Source organism: Suricata suricatta, chromosome 9 (genome assembly GCF_006229205.1).
Source record: "Suricata suricatta isolate VVHF042 chromosome 9, meerkat_22Aug2017_6uvM2_HiC, whole genome shotgun sequence".
NCBI classification, from domain to species: domain Eukaryota; kingdom Metazoa; phylum Chordata; class Mammalia; order Carnivora; family Herpestidae; genus Suricata; species Suricata suricatta.
The window spans coordinates 69,808,396-69,825,309 of record NC_043708.1 but is presented as its reverse complement, the minus strand read 5'-3'; the positions used below and the strand labels follow the sequence as shown (position 1 = coordinate 69,825,309).

The following is a 16,914-nucleotide window of genomic DNA, read 5'->3' as shown; positions in this document are numbered from 1 at the left end:
CCCCCATGTCCAGGCTCCCCCAACTCACATCAAAGATCTCGAAGCCGGCGATGTCCAGGACCCCTATGAAGTACTGGCGTGGCTGCTTGGTCTCTAGGGTGGCATTGATCCGTGTCACCATCCAGTTGAACATCTTCTCATACACTGCTTTGGCCAGTGCCCCGGTGGCATATGCCACCTGGAAGGTAAGGGAGAGACCCAGATGAGCAGAGTTAGTGGGGAGAGTGAATTCCAAAGCCCCCACTGCAGCATGCCAGTACGCTCCCCATTTATCTTCTAAAGATGACCCACCTGCTGGACATTCTGCCCCTTGGTGACATATTCATTGCCCACTTTCACTCGAGGGTGGCACAGCCCCTTGAGCAGATCAGCTGAGTTCAGCCCCATGAGGTAGGCGGATTTATCAGCCTCTGAAAGGAGAGAGCATGCAGCGAAGTTGGTAAAGGGATGACTTCTCTCTACAGTTATGGACCTCAGTGACTCCACAGCTGCCCTCCAGCATCCCAGACTCCTACCTTCAGTGCCGTCTGGCTCAGCCTGCTCCTCTCGCTGCTTCTGTTTGAACTTCATGTTTCCAAAGTGCATAATGGCACCTGTCAGCTTGTACATGGAGTTCTTCTCCTCTGGAGTAAAGCCCAGCACATCAAAGGCATTCTGTCGGCAGATCCCATATTGATGGACCCCAGAAAAAGAAGTATGGTAGGTAAATGAGATCCCTCTTCAGTTGGAGAGAGACCTTCTCTCCTGAATCCTTGTGGCTTCTGATACTCCCATACCTGGTGGGGAACTCCAACACCAAGATGAGTAGTACAAGATGGTGTGCATCTTTTCAGTGGTCACAGCTGTCCTCTGAAGCTGCCTAGTTACCCATTTTTGTCTCTCTTCTGGACCCTATACTTGCTTCCCTGATGGAACTGTTTATTCCTGTCTATCTCTGGTCTTCACCTAATGGCCTGACCCAGCCCCATGGTGACTGCATGATCCATCCCTCTTCCCTTGGTGATGCCTTCCTTCTCATCTTGTCTGATTATTTGTCTCATGGTGTTCAGCCCTCTCTGTTTGCTTGAACACCAAATACTAGCCATTCCTATCTCATCACACCTATTTCCCAACACATAATGGCCATAAGGCTTGTTCTGGCCCATAGGAAGGGCCATCCCACTTTGAATAGACAGTGTCTCAGCTCTCCTCCTGAGCCACTGAACTGGCCTCATTTACCCCTCACTGACTGTCCCCTCACCCCTCAACCAGGTTCTCACACACTTACATCAGTAGCCATGAGCTCCTCAGAGTCATCAATGGAGGCCACTGTGGTCTCTCCTTGGGAGATGAATGCATAATCATAGGGGTTGTTGGTGATCAGCAGCATGTCTGGGAGGAAAAGATGTGGTAAGAATGAGGCACAAACCCCTGGCTCTCACGGGGGCTGCCTACCACAGCACAGGGCTTGCAGGAAAGCACATGACAAGGCTTAATGTGGTCCCACATCCCACAGAACTGAATCCAGCAGTGCCATAAAGCCAGGGCATGCTAGCAAGCAGCCTCAAGCAGAGGGGACCAGGTTGCCATGGAGATATTTGGTCTTGGTTGGTAGCTCTGACTCACCCAGCAGCTCAGGCTTTTTGTTAGACAGGATTTGGTAGAAAATGTGATAATCTCTCTCTGCCTTCAACTGGAAAATAACTCTGGATTTTTCCAGAAGGTCTGTGAACAGTAATGGGAGAAGAAAGAGAAATGTTGGGATTTAGGTACAAGGAAATAGAGGAAAATGAATGACAAACATAGCAAGAAAAAGACAGAGGGAAAGGGTGAGACAAAGAGAGAGATTCCCATACAGACATGCATAGACAGAGGTGGAGAAAAACCAGAGGGAGTCTCAAAGAGAGACGAATATATAGACCTAGAGACACAGAGAGACAGAGACAGAAAGGTAGGCAGAGACTGAGAGGGAGAGAGACTGAAAGGCAGAGACCTAGAGAGAGACAGGTTGGGATCACAATGACTTAGAATGAGGGTGAACTCAAACTAAGTCCTAGCAGATTCATGGCACTCACAGGTCTCTATGTCTGCAGATGCCAACTTTCCAGTTGCCCCAAAATGGATTCGAATGAATTTCCCCTAGAGCAATGGAGGAGAGTGGTGATGAGCGGAGGCAAGGCTCATGTTTGACACCATACCTCCGCCAGTCCAAGTCCAAACCCAAGGTCAGGGACTACTCACAAAGCGGGAGGAGTTGTCATTCCGGACAGTCTTGGCGTTGCCGAAGGCCTCCAGAGCAGGGTTGGCCTGGATGATCTGGTCCTCCAGAGTGCCCTGCAGAGGTCAGGAAGGATGGCCAGTGAGAGGTCTCCCCCTCCCTTTTTGCAGTGCAGGCCCATGGAGAACAACAGGCTTACCTTCCCTGGGGTCTGATCCTTCTTGCTGCGATCCCCAATGGCAGCAATAACAGCAAAGTACTGGATGACCCTCTTGGTGTTGACAGTCTTCCCTGCCCCGGATTCCCCACTGTCAGGAGAAGCAGGGGCTCATTGGGCAGTGAGCAGACATTGCTTGAGGTGAACAAGCCTCAAGTCAGGAGAGAATGTCTGGTCCTACTTGACAGTGGGAGCCCTGAAGCAGGGAGCTGCTGGGTAATGTGCATCCCAAACACACAGCTGTACTCCAACACCCATGGCATCAGGGGGAGTGCCAGAAAGGCTGACAGGAAGATGCCAGGTTTGCTGGTCTTAGCAGGCAAGGTCAACATGAGGAGATGGGCCTGGGCCATTTTGGAAAAGAATAGGGGGCAGTGGTGGTGTCAGAATGGGGAAAGATGGAAAAGAAGTGTGGAGGAGAAGAAGATACAGTGACACCGGGCTTATGGATAAGAGAGCCATGAGTTGGAGGACAGCGAGTGAAGGGAAGGGGAGAGGAAAACTACCACAGGCGTGGGAAGCAGAAAGGAAGCAGTGGAGCGAAGGCAAGGCTGAAGATCACTGGAGAAAAGAGCTGGCATGAAGGTGGAGGCAAAAGAGAACTTCAGGTGTTTGATGGGACTATTTGGGGTCCCTGATGGGGGCTGGAGTCAGGGAGATTCTGGAAGGCAACAGGGTAGGAGGTATACTCACGTGATCAGGATGGACTGGTTTTCTCTATCTGTTGAAAAAAGTAAGAAGGAAAAGTCAAGAGCCATACAGGATGCTCTTGCCTGGCATCCACCGACCCTACCGCCCCACCTCCCTCCCTTTCTCTAGGCATCTCCCAGTTGCCCAAACCAACATGCCCATTCCCTCCCATGGGGCTCCCCAGAAAACCCTCTAGTTGAGGCCTGTCACCTGTCAGCATGTACTGATAGGCGTTGTCAGAGATAGAGAAGATGTGGGGTGGTGCCTCGCTTCTCTTCTTGCCCCGGTAGGCGGCCACCACCTCTGCATTGTACACAGGCAGCCACTTGTAGGGATTGACGGTGACACAGAAGAGGCCTGAGTAGGTCTAGGGTAGGAAAGGAGGGTTGAGTTTTCGGTGATGAAGAGGGGAGGAATGGCAGGTTTCAGAGTTAGAGAACCATCCCAGGAGGGGAAGAAGAGAAAGGAAAATCTATGAAAGCACTAAATCTGAGAAATCCCAGCCTGGGGGGTATTAGAGCAGAACCAGGGGGGCAGGGACCCGGATAGAGTGCAGTAATGGCTGCACACAAAGAACAGAAACCTGTGAGCATCAGAAAGCTCCTAGATTCAGAGGATGTCCTGGGTGGCACACTCACGTAGATCATCCAAGAGGCATAGCGCTCCTTGAGGTTGTAGAGCACGGCGGGCTCGTGCAGGAAGGTCAGCATGGCCATGTCCTCGATCTTGTCGAATTTGGGCGGATTCTGCTGCATCACCTGGTCCTCCTTCACGGTCACCGTCTGCAACAGCCCACATGCAGGCCCTATGGTCAGCCCTCCCTCTGCCCAGAAAGGAGTCAGGTGAGTTCTAGGACAATGGTGTTCAAGAGAGAAGCACCCCTGATTATAGAGAAGACACACAGGATGTTGAGAACGAGAAGGGCTGTTTGGTGGGTGTGGATCCCTGCCCCAAGAAAGGGGAAATTGGACTGTCCTCAGGCCTGTGTGGGATGGGTCCTGGTGGCAACCCTCTCTGTGTACCCCAGCTCCAGGGGGGTCCAGGAAGGCAGCTCACACCAGCCCTGCCACCCACCTTGCCATTCTCAGTCTCAGCAGTGACTTTGCCACCCTCTCGAGACACAATTTTGGCCTTGACGAATTCCTCTTTGTCATCGGGCACGAAGACATCCTTCTTGAGGTCAAAAGGTCGGGTTTGGGCTTCCAGCCGCTCCTTCTCTGACTTTCGCAGGTAGGGGGCGGCGGCCCCAAACGCGGCCATCTCCGCATCCACCATGGCTATGCCTGTAGTGGGTGGGAGTGAGAGAAGATGCTGGCTGCCCTCCAGTCTGCCCACCTTCCACTCCCTTCCCTGGGCTCTTTTAGTAGGAGCCCCAGAGCCTAGCACCGTACTCACGAGTCGGGGGGCCGAGGGCGGGGGGAGAAAGGCTATCACTGTGAGTCCCTGGTTCCATGAGCTATCCTTCAACCAGAGAATAGCCTAGCAAACCTGTTTGGTAGAAGGGGAGGCTAACTTTTGTTCAGCTTGGGGCTCTCCTAGAGGAGGGAGGGTGTCCAGGGCTTCTCATGGGAGCAGAAAGCTAACTCCATCCATCTCTGATCCTTGTCCCTCCCTGGCATCTCCCCCCTAGTCACAGGCAAGGGGCTTTTGGTTACCAAGACATACTCCCAACGCAAGGCAGAAACTAGAGTCCCATACCCTGGCTTTGGGGCTGTCATGGCCAATCTTCCCAGATTCCCCCACATTCCATCTTCTGCTTTCCTTACCTTGGCTTCTCGAATGTGTGTACTAGATGAAAGGGGCTCAAGCCTGCAGGGGACCTGGAAAGAGGAAAGGCTGTGTCAAGACCATATCCCTGCTGCTCTCTGGCTCTGCCCCTCAGCACCTGCCCCTCCCCTAGGCCTGAAAACAGGTGGGGAGTGGTGGCCAGCTTCTCTGGTCCTGTCCTCTGTCTGGCTTTCCAAACACTGTTGCCCTGTCTCCTGAGCAATAGTTCTGACAGTTTCCTGATATCCACTCATCCTCTTCCCACCTGGAGATGGTCTTACCCTTGCCTATACTCATCTAGTGAAACTTGCCTTCTTTGAGCCACCTGGGAAACAACTAATGTTTGCATTTGTTCAGTGCTTTACAGTCTACAAAGCACTTTTATGCACACTCTCTTACTCAGTCTTCACCCCATTCTACAGATGAGGAAATCAAGGTTAAGGTGCTTGTTTGCCCAAGAATACTTAACAATTAGTTAGTGGTGGAGCCGAGCCTTTAACCCATGTCTCATGACACTAAAGCTAGTTCTCTTCCATCTCATTCCCATTTGATTGTCAGTCTTGGTAAAAGTCTCAGAGAAGAGATCCTTGTGGGCATCCTCTCATAGGCACACCCATCACACCACCAAATGCTCTCCACGTGTCCTCTGATGAACGTACATACCTGATCCTCACACACAAGCAAGCCTGATACAGACACACTTCCTTCCTCTACCTCAACACACACACCCTTTCCACTGTGCCATTCTGCCTGGGCAACAGACATGCATGTTAAGAATGTGCACACAACAAATATACCCATCACTGTATATTCTCAAGTATACAAAGACTTGGATCAGCCACACCACACACATGCTTGGGAGCTCCTTTTGCAGGATGTACACATACTGTAGCAGTCTCAACTCCTGAATGTGCACACAAGCACCTCCATGTGCATGGACATGGAGAGTCACCCATTACAGACCCCATAGAACTAGCTTTGAAGCATATGTACGTCCTAAGTAATTGTTTTCTGCCCTCCTCTTCTCTCTCCCCTCAAATGGACCAGCTATCCTCAGGCATGTTCATAAACATGTCTCCCGCTTGATATTACTGTGTTTTAATTAGGCAGTAAGGTACACACTCTTCCTCACCATGCATTGAGACTGTGCATGCTTGTACACAACACACACACACATCAAATGCATAATGCATTCTCGTCTTATATGCTCAAATATAGACATTCACACACACACCCAGCACATGAGTCCCCCCACTCCCAAGGCAGCTACACTCATGTTTAGACCTGCACATGTGTGCTCAATGATCCGACCTGGTACTCTGTATGAAGCCCTGCATGCAGCTTGCTGTTCCTAGAGGAGCCCCTTCCTAAAGCTGGGGCCCCCTTATCCCAGAGGAAGGCCTACTGCTTGGCGCTCCTACCTGAGAGCAGCAAGGAAAGAGCACAGGGGAGAGCCGTGGAGCTTGACCTGGTCAGGGGCTGTATATATCAGGCAGCAGGCGCCCCCACCCCCACCTGCACCCAGTCCCTAGCCGGATTTAGAAAGGGCTGTTGTCACTAGAAGCATTTCCCCCAGGCTCCCCCCTCCTTTTCCCCAAAGTGCTTCCCCCCCCCTCACAGCTAGGAAACAATTGGAAGTGGTCGTCATTGTTATGGCATGGAGTGTACAGGGTCTGAGTTCCAGGGGGCGGGGATGGCTCAAAGTGCAGCCAAAATATCTTCCAGGCCAGGCTTCACATTCCATAGCTGGCAGGAGAGGGGACTGGTCAGACCACCATGACCTCAGGCAGGCAGGGCTCTGGCCCTCCCCCAGGGCTCTCCTGGCCTATGACACTGCTGCCCCTCCTGCCCTGCCCCCTGTGCTGACTGGGCCCCTCCTGCATAGTGTCCTCTTTGCTTCTAGGCCTGTGTCATGCATCCAGAGGGAGATGGGAGGGGGCTGAGTATCAAGAGCAGAGGGGTATGGTAGAGTTGGGGGCATGGCTCCTGGGAGGGGGCTAGACTAGGGCAGCTGGTAGAAGGTTTCCCAGCCAAGTGGCAAGAACAACCCGGGAGCTTAAATATGGGACTCTGGCTTGGGCACTGATTTCCCTGAACCAGCCAGGCAATGTGTTGAGGTCACTTAACCTCAGAGCCAAGCAGGCCATTCATTAGTCCTTCATTTTATGGAGAGGGGAAGTGCCTTCTTTAAGGTCATGCAGCTAGTCAGGGCAATAGAGGGGTGCCTTACTCAAGGGGGTGGAGGGAGCTGAGCAGATGGGGGATGGAGGCCAGCCTATAGGGAGGGCTAGAAGTCCAAGCAGGCAAGGACCCACTGTGCTCAGAGGGCAGACCCAGCTGCTCTCTGATGGTCCTCTTAGAGGCCCCTGCCTGACTCATTTTCCTAGCTCAGCCTTCAGGTACTGTACGCTCCAGCCCAGAGTCAGACACTCTTGAAACCAGAGATAATGCAGCTTCTCTGAGCTAGAAGACCCCTACCCAAGACAGCTGCTGCCTGGCCCACCTATCGTCTTGTGTTTTGTGGAGCTTTCTCTCTCCAGAGCCGGGGAGACTGGTGTTCAGGCAAGTGGCGCCGAAGGAAAGGAAAAATGTCCCCCTTTTCCTGCAGGCCTCAGAAGCAGCCACAAAATCGGTGAGGAAAACGAGCTGGTGTTCAGCCCATGAGCACAGAACGTAGTTAAGGCTACCCTCTTCTAGACACCGCGTGTGCAAGCTTCACTGGCTCCGTGTCCAGGCAACTACTGCGTGGTTTGCTTTGAAATCCCCCCTCCTTCCCAAGCGCAGCTCTTCAGCGCATGCGGATTAATCTCTCTGATTAACTGTCAGCCTGGTAGGACAGCAGCAGGCCTGGGGGATGGGGGGCGGGGCAGTGCAGAACAGGTACATTTGGGAGGTGGAGTAGGCACAGTAGGGAAGGGCAAATCCAGATGGCTGCCGCCAAGGGGTCTGCTTGGTAACCAAGGCACAGTCTGAGTTCACTGAACAGGCGTAGGGTGGAGGAGGGTGCGGGCAAGCGGGGGTAGATTCCGAACCGCAGGGGCTGCGATGATGCAGTGCAGCTGTGCTGTGCCGAAATCTACAGCTGCTGATGTGGCCACGTGGGCTGTGCTCTGAACAGACCTGGCAGCGCAAAGTCTGCGGGTCCGGACCTGGCCCTCCCAGATGCCTAGGAATTAGGCCCTGCTAGAGACCTCAGGGTTTGGTGACAAAGAGCAAGGTCTCTTTTAAACCTCCCCTTCCAGCTTCCCAAGCCCAAAGCTGCCACTGCCTCCTGACTTCCTAGGGCAACCGAGATGCACAAAGGACGGCCAGCCATTCCAAGTCAGTGTCTTCGCTGTGGGCCAGCTTCCTTGGCTGTGGAATTGGGAAGCCTACATTCAGTAAATCAATCAAACTTGGTTTCCCCCATTAGGGTGGGGGTGGGGGCACACTGACCTACTGGTGTTACAGCATTATTGTGTTCTAGCACTCCATTGCCTACTGGAACTTGCCTCCCTGCTGCTAGGCAGAGTCTCTGCCTCATGTCCCCAAGATCTGGAGACAGATTCGAGGGTCTGATGTCCTTAAAGACCCCCAGCACCTGCCCTTGGCTCTGTTATGATTCTCTGTCTTCCACTAACTGCTGTCTGAAGACTTAGTAGCAGTTTTGCTGATTCCTTCATTCAGCTAGTGTTTACTGAGCGCTTACTAATGTGCATTGTTCTCATCAATAAGGATCTAATGGTGGTCAAAATAAAGACCTTTCCTCTTGGCAGGTCTATTCAACTGTTTGTGGAAGTGGAATCTGGGCCTCTGCTCAGAGCCAGCGCCTTTGCTCACATGCACATTCCTGTTGGGGAGAGTGAGAGGCTGGGGCCCCTACATGTGGGGGTGGGTGGGGATAGTTCAGAGTGTACTACAGAGTGAGAGCAGACAAGACAAAGGAGAGCAGAGCAAAATGCTATAAATAAAGAGGGGCTAGAGGGAGGGTGGCTTCACCAAGGTAGACCAAATAAGGCCTGGAGAGAAAGGAAGGTGATCTGTCTCCCCTGCCCTGCCCTGCCCTCCCTTCCCCGGCATGGTGCCTGCTTTGTCTGAGCTCTGTCACCACCCTGATCAGGTGTCAGGCCCAAACAGGGGCCATTTGCTGTGACATGCCAGCCGAAGTTTAGAGGAAAAGTTGCTAAAATTACTCCAGGAATGGGGTAGGAGGGGGTGCACTAGGGCAGGTTAGAGTGGACCTCACTATGGAAAGAGGGAAATCAGAAAGGAGTCCCCAACCCCAGAGATGGGAGCAGAAGGGGGGTAGGAAGAGGCAGGGGGCTTGGCCTAAGGAGAGGAATGAGGCATCAGTTGTTTGAGTGTGGGGAAGGGACCCACCCCGGAGTGGTGCTGAGTGCTCCTATCTGCCCACCCCTAGAATCTCTGACCTTGGGGGCCCCCTACCCTGGCTTCACACGAGCCTGAGATTAGGGCCTGAGCTTTGTGCCTGTCTCAGGTTTCCCTTTACAAACAGCTGTTCCTTCTTGTCATTCTTTTGTCTTCTTGCTAGCTCCAAAATCTGTTGTACCCCTCTGCACCCTGCCCCCACTCTCTACTCCAAAGTCTCTGCTTTCTGATAGACAGTTGACAGCTGGAAAGAAAAGAGGAGAGAGGGCAGGGGCTGGGGCTGGCCCAGGTTAGTTTGGGGTGTTTGAGAAGGTGGGTCTTGCCTTTAGAGAGTGTTTGTAGCTTACCAAAAGGGAGGCTTTGTGGGGCATGGCCAGTTTAGATGCAAGGCTGGAGGCCTCGGAGGGCATGCAGGGAGCAGCCTGGTGACCGTTGGGGTCAATCACAAAGATCCACTTTGAAACCCATTCCTGCCATTTTCCAGCTGTGTATCAATGTCAGTCACAGAACCTCTCTGAGTCAGTTTTATCATCTGGAACATGGGAAATATGACTATCCCTTCCAGGAATATTGAGTTCATTAGGGTTTGCACAGGTAAAGGACCCAGCATAGCCCAGACACACAGTGGACCCTCATGAAGTGGCAGCTTTTACTGCCAGGAACACAAACCTGGCTGCCAGGTGGTAGGACTGGTTACCTAGCCATAAGTTCTTTGTCCCACATCTCTCTTAGCCCCACTAAGTCAGTTTGGTGTGAGGGATGGTCCAGGCCAGGGTGGATCAAAGATCCAGCAATCCTGTAGTCTCTTCTACCCAAATCGTAGCTGCCACATCATGACCAGGGAACATCATGACAAGGAGGCCCAAGTGTTCAAGCTGTTCTAGGCTCATCCAGGCCTACAGTATAGTCTTGGGGCCAGGAGAGGCAGCAGTGCCTGGCTGTTGCTCATGGACTTGCCCACAGGGCAGGCCAACTGCTGACCTGAGGTCCACGATGAGTCACCCAGCTAAGTGGAGGTATTGGCCAGGAACACCTGATGGAAATGGAGGCCCCCAGGTGGAGGCTGCTTGGCCATTCCAGCCCACTGTCAGCTAGATTGTTCTGTGTGTGGCCTGGCTGAGGGTCTTAGGGATCCCACTACCTTGTGGAACAGGGCTGGCTCTAGGGTCTGGGAGCTGGGTTATCGAGGGGAGGCAGATTAAACTGAGGCCCTCAGAGATGGGGCTGACCTGGGTTCCTTCAGCAATCCCACTCACCCCTGAGCTGGAACCAGACTTAGGATACAGAGCGGTTAGAAACTTATGGAAGGAGAATGGCCGAGGCATTGTAATGTGATATAATTAGGCAAACCAAGAAACAGCATCCGAGAGTTGCCTGCTGGACAGACACTTTGGTATCTAGACCTGGACCCCTCACTGGTCTCTTTATTTTGGGCCCCAGCTGGGGACCCAGCACAGGCCCCCACTCCTCCCAAGGACCTCTACTCTGGTTACAGTATCCTGTAGCTGCCAGGCCTGGATCAGCCCAAGATATGGACAGACCATGCAATTTACTAATAGCAGATCACAATTGCTCAGTGAGGAGCCAACAAGCTGAGTAATCAGTTGCTCCCCTTCCCAAAGGGAGATGTTCTCTACTTCATTCTCCCTGTCAGAGGCCCTACTTCTCTAAGTAGACCTCCCTTGGCCCATCATCTATCTTTCCATTTCTATCCACCACTGTACATGCAGATGAATGCACACAAGCCCACATGTCTGCACACATACACCAACGCACACACCTATGACAGGGTCTGAGCTACTTTCTATAGCCAGTCTGAAGACAGAGTACTGGTATTTGTGAAATTGCCAGAAGTGCCTCCCTCCTGGCTTCTAGCCTATCTCATCCTTCCTTCCCCCCAGCTGGGTCCCAGTCAGTCACTTAATTAGATGCCTTGCTGACCCTGCTGAATGCCCAGCTTCGTGGGGACTACAGAAGGACATGTGGCCTCTGACTCACAGGTGTTCCCATCAGGTCAGGAAGCCACAGGTAACATACTAGAAACCAAAAGAGAGTGGTTCAGGGCTACATGGTGTGGCCCAGATCCAGAACAACCCAAGAGCAGAGAGGCTTTTGATCAGTATGGGTTGAAACAGTCAAAGGCTTCTAGGTGGGGGCCTGCAACTGGGGCTTGAAGGGAGGTAGGGCTTTGAGAAGCACTGGGAGTGGGAATATGATGGAGGTAGTGAGAATTGTAGCATGACCAAAAGCCTGGCAGACAAATGGCATGATGAAGACATGAAGACTCAGAGCACATATGCCTGGTGGACTATGGCGGGGCAGTGGTGGGGGGGTGGTGTTTGGAGATTCAGGGGGCAGCCACACTGTACAAGAGGGGAAATGGCTGTTTGTGTGTGGAATGCAAACCTGTGCCAGGCATGATGCAGTGTGTTTTATACATATTATCTTACACTTGCCTGCCAATTAAAATTGCATTTTATGGTTGAGCAGCAGGGTTCAGAAAGGCCAAGATGTTTGCTGAAGGTCAAGGCCAAGATGTCCACTGAAGGTCAAACAGCAAGTGACTCGCTAGGATTCAAACCCAGGTCTGTCTTGCTCTGAGGTTTTTTCTCACTGCCATGTTTCCCAAACCAGCAAAATGGACAATATCCTGGAGGCAATGAAAAATAGTTAAAGCTCTGAACCAGGGGGCGGTCACTGTGACCTCATGACAGCAGAATTTGAGGGACTAAGCAGGGTATTATTAGACGCTTTGACAGAGAACAGGCTGGAGGCAGGGAGACCCAGAGGAGGAGAGAGTAACAGTCAAGGCTGGGAAGAAGGCAGGGCCAGCAGATGTGAAGAGGAAGGGACAAGGCTGGAAAGGGTTTCTAAGGAAGAAATAAAATGCCTTGCTGGGAAACTGGACACAGGAAACAAGGAAGACTCATGACCGCACAGTGTTGGCAAGGATGGGAGTGGCAGCAATGGGGACAAACTCTTCGGCAGATGGGAGAAAGGACGAAGTGTTTGGTTGGGGGGCGTCGGAGGTGACCATGGGCCAGCTGATGGAGGACAGAGGATGTTTTACATCCCTGTAGGAAGTTGAAATGATGGGACGGGCTGACAGGGCTGGTGCCTGAGATCCACTGTCTCAGGGGGCCTGTGGAAGAAGCCATGAGGTTGCAGGCAAGAGGGAAAGCACTGGGAGATACTCGTGGTGCAAATATGGGAGAAGGAAGAAAAGCTCACAGAGAAGGGAGAAGGTGACCCAAGGAGAGCCAAGGAGAACAGGAAAAGGGAAGTTTCCTAGAAACCAAAAGATGTGTTTCAAGAGGAGCAGGTGGCCACAGTGTCAGATGAGTGAGTGGCAGGGAGACAGAGGTGGAACTTGGGTTATATTGGAGCAAGGACCTTCAGTAGAGTAGCAGGGCAGAGCCAGGCTGCAAGGAAGTATCAGGAAATAGATGAGTGGCCAAGCTGTGGAGGCAGTGGGTGGCCACCATGCATTTGAGGAGCTTGGCAGTGAAGTAAAAGAGATTAGACAGCAACTAGAAGGGAAGAGAGTCAAGTAACACTGTTAGTTGTGTTTTTAAGATTGGGCAATCCTAAATTAATGAAAAGGGGATGATAAGAGATGCCTTAATTTTGTCCCCCATTCCCTTTTGCATTTTCTGGTTCTGTTTTCCTATGCCTGCCTCTCTCTCTTTCTCTGGAAGCCTGAGCTTGGTTTTGGAATACCTTGAATGTTGGGGTGCCTACCACCATAAGCAAAAGGCTCAACCAGTTTCCCCTCATCTCCAGATATGCTTGTAGGGAGCTCAGAGCAGAGCCTGGGGCAGCCACGTGGTCATCCTCTGGCCCTCACCAACATGCCCAAGAGAGGTCTTGGCCTCCAGGGGTCCAGGTTATGAGGACAAAGTAGGGCTAGAGGGCAGCGAATAACCCTTGAGAGTGTTCTGGAAATATAAGTGGCACCTGTGAATTGGCTTCTTCTGCTTGCTAATGCCTCAGAATTTTTATTTTACCTGAAAAGATGATGTTGCTGCTTTGACCGTGCAGGTGCCTCTATGCGCCCCAACCCCATAAACTGGCCAGGGGATAGCTGCTGGTCTCTCAGAGTGGGGCTCTTGCTGGGGTTCAAAGAGAATGCACTGTGGAAGGCTGATCTCCTGTGTAGCATTCCTGCTGCAGAGCTGGGGTTTAATTCCAGTCCTTTGCTGCACATGCCTCAAAGTCCACACAACTATTAGAAACTGATTAAAGAGGGGAGCCTCAGTCAGTTAGGCATCTGACTTCAGCTCAGGTCATGATCTCACAGTTCATGGGTTCTAGCCCCATGTCAGGCTCTGAGAGTAGCCTGCTTTGGATTCTCTGTCTCTGCTCTTCCTCCACTTGCCTTCTCTCTCACATAAATAAATAAACATTTAAAAATATATATTTTAAAAAAGAGAGAAAGAAATAGATTAAGAACACAAAGAGAAACACATTCTTCGCCTTCCAGCCCTGGGGGCAGGTGGTAAGGACCTCCCTGGGTCTGATTTGCAATGGAGGAGGAGCTCAGGGAGCTGGCTGCTGTTTTCTCCCAAGGGAGCTTTTCAGGGGCAGCAGGCAGTCTGACTGCCAGAACACCTGGGAATCACAGATGAGACTAAAGACTGAGAGCTGGTCAGCTTCCTCGACCCTGAAGGGACCTGAGCTGAGGGCTTAGCTTCCCCACCTGCAGCAAGGAAGGAGGGGCCTTTCACAGGGCTTTGGATTTACTAGATCAAAACAGCCTAAACCATTCTGAGCCAGAAGGGGAGGAAGCAAGATGGTGAACTGATTGGTTTGTTGGAAGTGGGGAAGAGCCAGAAAGGGTCCTTTGGGAGCTGGAGAGAGAGAGGCAGGCCAGGAGGTACAGTGGAGGAGTAGGGGGGTGGGGCTGGCAGAGCCAAGGGTCAGCTGTGGAGTGAATAGGCCAAGAATGCAGAAAGAGTGGCAGAGAGAGTGGCAAAGCCGTGTGGCTGTGTGTCTGTGTGTTGTGGGGGGAGGTGACCTTGCCCCAAGGGCAGAGTCCCATGGCTCTGAGAAGTCAGGACAGGGGGCACAGGCTCCAGCCTGGCTTCCCCGTGCCTGGGCCCCCTGTCTCTGAGATTACAGCTTGACTACCTAGAGCCAGTTCCATGGGGGTGGTGTGAAACAAAGCAAAAGGCCTTTTTGTGGTACTGGGTTCCTAAAAATAGCTGTGGCTGGGCTCAAGGAGGTGTCTCCTGTGGCCTGCATGTCCCGGGTCTTGTTCTCAGAAGTGTGCCAATGCCTGGTGTCCAGTGGGGAATAGAAAATATCAGTCCACCTCAATCTTTGTTACCTATACTTGTCCAGCTCATCTTTGAGGGAGGGCAGAGCCCAGGGACAGAGGCAGGAGAGGGAGAAACTGGCTCAAATGTGTTGGAAAAGTGAAAACAAAGGCCAGCAGCCTGGTAAACAAGTCTGGTGCCTGAAGCTGAAGATAGTGGGGAAACTAGGAGGAGGAGAGGGGGTGCGGCGGTAGGGGCCAGGAGGGAGACAGACGTGGGCAAGAAGGCTGCGTAGGAAGGACTTTGTGGGAAGTGGTGGAAGAAAGCAGATGAAGGCAGAGAAGTCAGGAAAATCGGTGCAGGAGACAGAAAAGGGATGAGAAATGAGGACAGGCTGCAGAGGCCCGGGCCTGGGTGGACAAGGTAGGGAGACATCGGTTGGGGGCTGACAGAGAAGAGCAGATAGAAAGAGGAGAGAAAGAAGTGGTGAAAGGCAGGGAGCACTCCTTCAGAGACACAGGGCAGAAGAGGGGGTGGTGCCGCTCTTGGAAGAGCTTGGAAAAAGGCTCTCAAAGGCCATTCCTGTGAGATAACAATGCAGTTCAAATCCCTCCCTAATCTCCCCTCCTATTATTAGACCTGTGTCCTCTCAAAGAAGAGGCCACAGGTCCCTGGGCTCTGTCCTTTCCCCCATGCCCTTGGCTAGAATTAGACCGCCGTGCCTGCATGGTCATCTGCTAACTGTGGTCCTTCTGGCTTCTGGCAGTGTCACTGGAGAAGAGCATGGAGAGGTGGTGGGAAGGGGACAGGAAGGTCATTGCACAGTCTCTGTGGACCAGGGCAGCACCTAGACACTGAAAGGAGTCAAGAGACAGGTCAGAGGCCTCCATGTCCTCAAAGAGTTTTCAGATCAATGAACACATGGCCAACATGATCAGAGGTCCAGAGTGACAACAGTTGACATGTGCAAAATAACTGAAAAATTGAGGGCATAAATACAGGAATGAAGAAGTGCCATCCCTGAGGGCAGAGCAGCAGAACAGAGGGCAATTAGGGCTTCTGTGGAAGGTACACTCGAGGTGGATCCTGAACAAAAAGTTGGCTCTTGAGCAACCACATCCACAACCACTGGCCCACACTGTGGGTGTTCTGGAGGAAAATGGGAAACACAGTCTTCTAGGTTTACCTTTCTGGCACAGCCTCTAGGCAGCCAGGTTTCATAGCTTAAGCAAGGAGTAGTGGCCTCCTGGGGTTTTTAAGCAGACTGGTGTGTGTTGCTATTTACTCCAACCTGCTGTTTCTTTCTTGCTCAGCATGTTCCTTTTATGTTTTCCCCTTCTCCCGCCTCTTGCCTCTAGTCTCCCTAAATGTAGTTCGTTGTTTTGATATTTATAATATTTATAATAAAATGTATTTTATTTATTTTAACTTTTAATCTTTTATTTATCTACTTATATACTTACTTATTTTTAAAGATTATATTTTTAAAGTAATTTCTATACCCATTGTAGAAGTGTAGGTTCCAACCTACAACACAAGATCAAGAGTTGTATATCCTGCCCAAACAACTGAACAAGCCAGGTGCCCCCATTTTGATATTTTAAATGGCAAAAAGTTATTATGTATATTTTTATCTTGAGCTCTTTCAACTCTGACAAATTGAAATAAAATAAATACATGATGAATAATGTACCAAAGAAGGTGGACAGCTGCTATTCTCTGCTCCTATGAGGGCTCCAATTGCTACGGGAGGATGAGAGACATAGATGAGATTCCCTGGATCTTATTCAGAGAGGGAGAAGGGAGCTCCTCTTCCTTCCTTCTCTCTCTCTCTCTCTCTCTCTCTCTCTCTCTCTCTCTTTCTCTCTCTCTCTCTCTCTCTTTCTTTCTCTCTCTCTCTCCCCTTTCTATTTTTGCCTTTCTGTATTTTCTTCTCCCTTCCAAATCTGTCTCCTTTCCTCCTTCTTTCCCCTTCCCCCCTCTCTCCTTTGTCACTAATTATAAAAGTAATGCTCATCACTTTGAGCATTCAAACAATGAATCTTCTACAATGCAAAAGAAGTGAAGCCCTTTCCGCTATCCATGGTCCCATTCCACAAAGGTAACCATAGTTAGGAGTTAATGGATATCCATTCAGACCCTTTTATGCATATGTATAAAATATACATTGAGATTTTCTTTTAACTGGGATACTTAAAGTTATATGTCATGCTTTTGGAGGCTTTTCAAGCCATGAATGACTCTAGGAGTCTCTCCTTAAGTTACTTGCGTTTGGACGATTACCAGAGTCTCAGGGGCTAACCGGTAATCAGCTCTCAAAAATGAACCAAAATGAAATCTAAAATAACTCAAGAAGGCCAATAAAGGATATGTAAGAGGAGAGGCAACTGGCTGGCTCAGCTGGTGGAGCACGTGAC

The 16,914-nt window shown here is 51.3% G+C and overlaps 1 protein-coding gene across 1 annotated transcript in view; it reads right to left on the bottom strand.

The window, feature by feature from the left end:
- Window positions 1–6,344, bottom strand: part of MYH7 (myosin heavy chain 7) — a 21,322-nt gene extending 14,978 nt beyond the window's left edge. Inside the window, exons 1-14 of the mRNA XM_029952197.1 lie at window positions 6,293–6,344; window positions 4,871–4,924; window positions 4,179–4,387; window positions 3,743–3,886; window positions 3,315–3,471; window positions 3,108–3,135; window positions 2,397–2,505; window positions 2,221–2,313; window positions 2,055–2,118; window positions 1,606–1,704; window positions 1,268–1,371; window positions 516–654; window positions 292–410; window positions 29–178 (exon numbers count right to left, since the gene is read on the bottom strand). Coding sequence (XP_029808057.1) covers window positions 29–178; window positions 292–410; window positions 516–654; window positions 1,268–1,371; window positions 1,606–1,704; window positions 2,055–2,118; window positions 2,221–2,313; window positions 2,397–2,505; window positions 3,108–3,135; window positions 3,315–3,471; window positions 3,743–3,886; window positions 4,179–4,379 — 1,407 coding nt within the window. The 5' untranslated portion in view covers window positions 4,380–4,387; window positions 4,871–4,924; window positions 6,293–6,344. The remainder of the gene's footprint in view (window positions 1–28; window positions 179–291; window positions 411–515; window positions 655–1,267; window positions 1,372–1,605; window positions 1,705–2,054; window positions 2,119–2,220; window positions 2,314–2,396; window positions 2,506–3,107; window positions 3,136–3,314; window positions 3,472–3,742; window positions 3,887–4,178; window positions 4,388–4,870; window positions 4,925–6,292) is intronic.
- Between the last annotated feature and the right edge of the window lie 10,570 nt (window positions 6,345–16,914).